The following is a 7,107-nucleotide window of genomic DNA, read 5'->3' on the forward strand; positions in this document are numbered from 1 at the left end:
AAACACACAATAAGTTGGGTGATGAAAAAATTCATTTTCCCAAATCTGAATAATATTGGAATGTAGTCGGTTATCCTAAGGGGCACTATAGGTATGGTCAAGTCAACACCAACACAACTAAGAAAAGCTATATTTCCCTAACAATACCTCTAAGTGGACTTCTGGCTCAAGGGCAGGTAACACAAAACTTGTTTCTACGGCACAACCCTTTCAGCCAAACACTGTAATAACCGCTTTGTTCACACCCCAACACTATTTACACAAAGAATAATGTCTAAAGAAGAAGAGGAAGATTATCAACAAAATTTGCATATAACTATTGACATGTATCCAGTAAACCCTTCTCTGATCTACTTATCTAAATATTCAAGCACATCTTTCTATACCTGAAAAACTCGGTTTAACCACACAGAGTGGAGTATCATATAAAATATGTCGTATTTTATAGGCTGGGTATGCCAAAGAAAATGTTGTTGTACCTGCTTCACTCTCTGTTGCATTACTTGATACCTTCTGTCTGATATTGAGAGAAGAATGTTCTTCAGATTTGGAAGATCCTTTTCTGGTATGAAAACAGCAAATGATTCCCAGTTCAAAATCTCAAAAAACGGTGGCACAAAGTTATCAGAGATTATTACAGGTACACATTCAAAGTAGATTGCCTCCACTACTCTCGGACTGTTCACTTCATAACCCTTTGGACATAAACAGTACTTACTGCTCTTCATGTACTCAGCATAGACTCTATTTTTCTTGGACTTGGGAAGTTTTTTGAAGATCTTGATGTTAGGGTCTTTGTCTTGCCATTGTTGTAATAACACAGGACGGAGATATCCATGCATCTGGCCAGCAAAGAAAGCAAGTATGGGTCGTTGGCGCGGAGCTTTGCCTCCGATGTCTCTTAAGGGATTCTTCTTTGAACGAACCATGGTTTCTGGAAGAGACACGTCCTTGCCCAATCTAAAACCTTCTTTAATATCAGCATTGCAAAGCGCTTTAATGCAATTGTTGAAACGTATTTGTGTTAAAGCTGGTGCCTGAAAATATGATATATGTTCACATCATAAGCATCTCCTTGGCAATCTTTGTAATTTCAGTTAATAAATTTGTATATCAATGATGGCAGTTGGCAATTTTAAAATGCAACATTGTTTTTTCACACCAGAGTCCAGACAAAACAGATATTGCGTATTCTAAAGATGAAGGTTTACTCGAATTGAAGTAAAAAAACCATAAGCTAAAATATCTGACATACCCAGTCATGACAAGCAACTAAAAAGTGATCAGCTCCACCAGTTCTGTTCCAGAACGGGTACTTCGCAACAAGCAGGTCAAGGTACTTGTCCAAGTATTTGATCAAGTTTTTGTGACTGTGAGAATCAGGAACATATAAAGCTTCCTCTAGCGTACGTGAACTGAAAGGCAAGTAAAAGAGGTGTGCTTCATTTGGGTTTTTAGTTACAAAATGCTTATTTTCTTGCAGAAGCTTCATAAACCAGCCCTCAGAAGCGTATATTCCAGCAAGCACTGGCGGAGGATGATGAAAAATTGGTCTTTTCCCTTCCTTGTAGATGTACACTTTAAGAGTCCGTTCCATTAATTCGTAGCTCCTACACTTGATAATAAAATATTAACGCACTACATCATATGATCATTTAAGCAAGTGTCAACAAACATTGTTTGCAACTAAGATACCATTCCTTAGTACCTCTGCTGCGAACTCCCTATAAACTTAAATCTTTAAAAAAAAAAAAAAAATTAATACAAAAATAAGTTTATTGACTCACTCAGACATTTCTCAATCCATTCCATATATGAATACTGAAAGGGCAACATTCATGAATGAATACTTAAAGAATAAGGAAGAGAGTCGTACCATCCTAACCATAAATTATTGTTGCTTCAGAAGCTTACAATACAACAATATATTAATAGATATATTTTGTTTCAAAATTTGTTAGCCGGGGAAAGATAAATGCATGAATCTATAGGCTACTTGACCTCAATAAAAATATAAGTATTTACAGGGAAAATCTTACTATAAGTAGTTGTCTGCTATATCTTTCTATGTAAAAAATATTTTAAACTTATAACTTATAAGACTAAGCTATTGACAATAGCTTCCTATTGATAATTTTAAAATTGGTTTTCTGCTGAACTCGATGGATTCCAATATAATTATATGCATGACCATCGTCATCATCCTCATACCATACTAATCTTTATGTTCTTATGTCACGTATAAACAATTGGAACTGATATAGGATCACTTGTTTCAACACTAACCTTCTTGCCATCCCTTTGTCTCTACAATCTACATCTTTGTGTGTGTTTGGGGGGGGGGATTTTTATTCATTTCACTTACTGTTCATACATAATCAGGCAATTCCCATCTAGAAATATGTGAAATAAATAAAATTATCCATTTTAACTAGTTAACATATATTAAAAAAATTGTTGATATATACCTCCTAAACATAGACGCATTCCGATAAAGAGGAGCATACAGGCCTTGGTCATTCTTAATGGTAGGAGCACTCTCAATCTGTGATTTCGTGTCAAGTAGTCCCTCATCAACTGCTGATGACCATCGTGGTCCCTAGAACCCAGAGAAAAGAAGATAAATCAGAACAAAATGAGACCAAATCCACATAAACAAGTATACACTATATGTTCTTTCATCAGACTGGATTTGTCTTCTTACTGTTAGTATACCATTGAATGGGATGAAGCACGGTTCTTTTTCAACATATCTCTCATCTCAGATATAGATAGAACAGTGGCTTCTTGACTCTTGGGCCTTTCCCTCACAGAAGAGTTATTATTGATTTGTGGAGTCCCAGGTTCATCCCAGTTGTGAAGTTTTCCCTGTGTATCATCCTTCGTCGTCAAGTTTACACCAGTTGGAGACATTTCAGATGATGCAAATGAAGGGGACATAGAACTGTCACTGGAAATTCCATTTTCTTGTGTTGGGACAACATTATCTTCTGGCTTACTAGTTGGTGAAGGATTATCTAACGCAGAATTGGATACAAGGGAGAAGTCACTTTCTTGGGTTGAATTCTTCTTCTCGGTAATTATTGCTGTATCAGTTTTCTCATTAGACAATGTTGTAGGAGTAGAGTTCAGATTATCTAATTCTGTTGGGTTGCTGGATTTGTTTGGGTAAGTAGATAGATCACCGGGCAGGGAACTGCCCTTTGCCGATATTTGAGTCCTACCGTCAGGTAGTATAGACGATATAATATTACCATACGGAAGTTCCACATACTGAGCCATTACGACAACTGCAAACACTACCGCAATCAACCACACCCATCTCCTTGTTTCCAACTGGCATATACGACCTAATTCACTACTCATTCTCAAAAACTAATAAAGCAATCTATACAAATTGCTGATCTGTACAACCCTGCAAAATTCCCAATCAGCAATAGCAGCACTATATAAACAGCAGTTAGTTCACTTGGTGAGCATATCAGAATATTATAATTCAGCATCATCATGACAAGGATTCAGTTCTATTAGTTAGCGAAAAAGATACCAAAAAGCAACTCCAGGTTTGAAAACGTAAAATATCTTTAAACAAATGAGGATCTCTTTAAAAAAAATTAATTAGTATCATAGTCGTTAGTAACAAAATAGAGATACATCGTATTATTGTATTAGTCTCATCATCATTCGAGGTACACTTATATATGTTGGCTTAAGGGCCCAGCCAATTACTTTCGAAAGGACACAAATGCTCTTAAATCACTTCTACTGCGTAATCGAGTGATAAAGCCTAACTACTACTTCCTCAACTACAGTTTAAAAAATCCTAAAACAAACGACAGTGTTTCTGCTAGATTAAGTACAAGTATAACAGCTATCACTAACTAACAACAGCCCAAATGTATGTGTCCGCAACAAGTTGAGCATCAATCGAAACCATTATTCATTCTACTAAAAACATGTCTCTAATGTCGAAACAACTACAGTTAAACCTCGATGAAGTAATAATCGATAAAGTAATAACCTCGCTAAAATAATATTTTTCTCCGGTCCCAACATAATGGACACAGTGTATTTTTACTCCTGATAAAATAATAAACTCGCTAAAGTAATATTTTTTCTTGTTCCCGACCCTAGTATACTAATTAAGTTCAAGTTCAAACGCACTTTCTAATAGTCTGCTCCATTTCTTACCAACCTAACTCTACCATAAAATTAACAGTAGCAACGCCACTCGAAACCCTTTTGCTAAATAGCAAATTTAAGCAAGAAAGATTACTAATTCAGACAAGAACTAAACTTAATGCATTCCACACAATCACACACAATCAAAAACTCAATTCACAAATCAAGAACCACCCCAGATCAAGAAAACTCAAGCATGAAATTTAAGAACATTAACAGAAAAACATAAAAGTTTATAAAATTAAATAAAGGGTGATTAATTACTTGATCAAGTTAAAAACTTGAGTAAACAGCACAGAGCAGCACATACCTTGAGAGAGTTGAAAAAAACTGAAAGTAAAAAGGAGTGTTTGGCAACCCAGAATATATTCTACTTCGCTTTTTTAGTTATTTTCTTTTCTTACATCTAACTATCTACTAACTATCTATCTAGGGTGTAAAAGAGCTAAAGTATTTGTGAACTAATCGAGCTCGGCTCGTAAAAAATTCAAATTCGACTCGAAAATAATCGAGCCGAGTTCGAGCTCGAACTTTTCTAATTTTTAATCGAGTCGAGTTCGAGTTTCAAATTATTCGGCTTGTAAGGTTCGCGAGTCTTATCGAGTATCTATTATTTTTTAATTTTTATATTATAAATATATTTTTATATAAATATTTAATATTTTTATATATTATTTATATTTATCGAGCCGAACTAGAGTCGAACCGATCATATTTCAAAATTTTGTTAATATTTAGTGAATTAATTCGAGCTTTTGAGCCGAACTCGAGCCTGCCGAACCTTTACGAGCCGAATTTCAAACTTGAAATTAAAGGTTCGGTCGAGCTCAAACTCGAGGCCGGACTATTTTAATCGAGTTCGACCCGAGCCTGGCAGTATTCAGCTCGGATCGATTACCCCCTGCATCTAACTGTCCAAAGTCCAAACAAATAGATTAGTGCCGTGAAATCTTTAAATAAGTAAATTATGAGTTTAAGTAATAAGTTTATGAATACTCATAAGTTATATAATTATTTGGATGATTTTATTTGTAAGTCATAATTTTTTTTAAATAAACTAAAATAAATAATTTTTAAATAAAATTATTTTAATTCAAGAATTTTAAATTAGATTAACATTTAAAATTATATATTTTTTAAATAAAGTTAATAAAAAATCAAAATAAGTTGAGAAAAATACGTCATTAATAACATTTAACTTATAAGTTATAAATTGAACTTATAAGTTGAATGAACAAATACTCATCGATAAATTGTTACAACTTATAAGTAATGAGATGACTTATAAGTTAAAAACAAACGGGCCCTTAGTCTTGCTTTTTTAGTTATTTACCGAAAATATTACATTAGTTTTTTTAAAAAAAAATTATGACAAATATTTCATTTTTTCAGTTATTTTATTTTTTAAGTTTTTGAATGAAAAAATAGTTGAGCGATAAAAAAATATGTTTTCTTTCTTTGCCAATTTTTGTATCGTAAAAATAATATATTTTTAATTTTAATTTTATTAAATTCAATATAGAAAAATGATGAACACAAAACAGATATATTAAAAAATCTGAACGGGGAAAAATTGGTTATTTTGGAAATAAGTAGAACACTTCCTACAAAGCAAAAATCTAAGTTTTCTCCAATTCCTCCATAAATTTACATTTCTAATTATAATTATACATGTTGTTCAAACTTATGCAAACTTTAAGTTTAAGATCAAAATAGGTTGTGATTTATGTAGCATAGTCACGACTACGCAGATAATCATGCATATTTCATTACCTTCTTTGCAATGTAAATTTTTAATTTTTTATCACGTATTTCAAATTTTATATTGTACTAGCATAATAATCTGTGTCAATATATTGAAATTTTAAGTATAATGTTCTTGTAATTTATTTTAAAGATTGATAAATAAAATATAATTCTTAATAATATAATTAAAATGTACCGTTTGGAAATGAACTAATGGGAGTTTCTACTTTGAGCGGATTCGGGAATGGATCGTTTGTAGTTGGTCATGCGACTATAAAAATAACCGAGGCAAATGTGTGTAAACATGATCCGGCATGTAAAGATAATCAACATGTGTTCATACCTTTTGCTTTTGACCCATATGATGCTATGATGCTATTGAGTTTATTATGAGAGTGCAAAAGATTATGAATAAAAATGTTATGATTGCAGGCTTGGCTGAATATGTTTTTTGTAGGTGTTGTACAAGACATGCTTGTGCCGTAACAAGACTAAGTCAAATTGACAACTCTAAGTAAGTTGTATGGTAATCTAAGTTTGCATTTTGTACTGTAATCTTTAAGTCTGTAAAAGTGTAATTAGAATTAGACTGGAGTATTTTTCCGTAAACAGTCTCAAGTCTAAGAATAAACTCTGGAAGAAGATCATGAAGATCATGCCTCAGAGAAAGTGTGAAGAAGCTTAAAGTTGAATAAATGTGTTTTGGAAAAAACATTCTACATCAAGAAATTTAGAAGTCACAGATTAAGTGTTATAGAGAAGTCATTCGAGAACTCCAGAATGACTTATCGAGAAATCAAGAAAAGCTTATAGAGAAGTCTCAGAGATATCGACAAGCCAAATTGAAGACATGAAGATTGGAGATATCGACAAGACATTTCTTTACTAGAAGACTCTGAGATATCGACAAGTCAAAATATCACTAGAGAACTTAGAGATGTCGATAAGTTGATTCTGCATGCAAAGAAATGGAGACCTCGATAAGTCAAGTTCACTTGAGGACTCAGAGATTTCGATAAGTCAAAACTACACTCGAGAACTCAGAGATCTCGATAAGTCAAGATTATACTCGAGAACTCAGAGATCTCGACAAGTCAATTCACATTCGAGAACTCATATATTTCGATAAGTCATATCAACTACAGAGTAATAAGAGATCTCGATAAGCCATTATACTTA

The 7,107-nt window shown here is 33.1% G+C and overlaps 1 protein-coding gene across 2 annotated transcripts; it reads right to left on the reverse strand.

Moving 5' to 3' along the window:
- Positions 1–292: 292 nt before the first annotated feature.
- LOC141686633 (putative glycosyltransferase At5g20260) lies at positions 293–4,585 on the reverse strand. Of its 2 annotated transcripts, none has more exons than XM_074491671.1 (5): positions 4,493–4,585; positions 2,716–3,415; positions 2,469–2,599; positions 1,256–1,610; positions 293–1,037 (listed from the first exon to the last, which is right to left on the reverse strand). In XM_074491671.1, exons 2-5 carry the CDS (start codon positions 3,364–3,366, stop codon positions 381–383), a joined length of 1,794 nt encoding a protein of 597 aa, XP_074347772.1. In that variant the 5' UTR covers positions 3,367–3,415; positions 4,493–4,585; the 3' UTR covers positions 293–380. The 2 variants fall into 2 exon arrangements, with proteins under 2 accessions (XP_074347772.1, XP_074347773.1); XM_074491672.1 differs by having other exon boundaries at positions 4,447–4,511.
- Between the last annotated feature and the right edge of the window lie 2,522 nt (positions 4,586–7,107).

The sequence above is a fragment of the Apium graveolens genome, chromosome 9 (genome assembly GCF_009905375.1).
Source record: "Apium graveolens cultivar Ventura chromosome 9, ASM990537v1, whole genome shotgun sequence".
NCBI lineage: Eukaryota > Viridiplantae > Streptophyta > Magnoliopsida > Apiales > Apiaceae > Apium > Apium graveolens.

Bases quoted from the DNA above. Each gene is read 5' to 3' on its own strand.
- LOC141686633 (XM_074491671.1), bottom strand. From the start codon at position 3,366: ATGAGTAGTGAATTAGGTCGTATATGCCAGTTGGAAACAAGGAGATGG. The intron at 1,611-2,468 runs GTATATATCAAC...TATCAAGTGTAG, and splicing joins AATGCGTCTATGTTTAGGAG to GAGCTACGAATTAATGGAAC. The intron at 1,038-1,255 runs GTATGTCAGATA...TCATATTTTCAG, and splicing joins TAGTTGCTTGTCATGACTGG to GCACCAGCTTTAACACAAAT.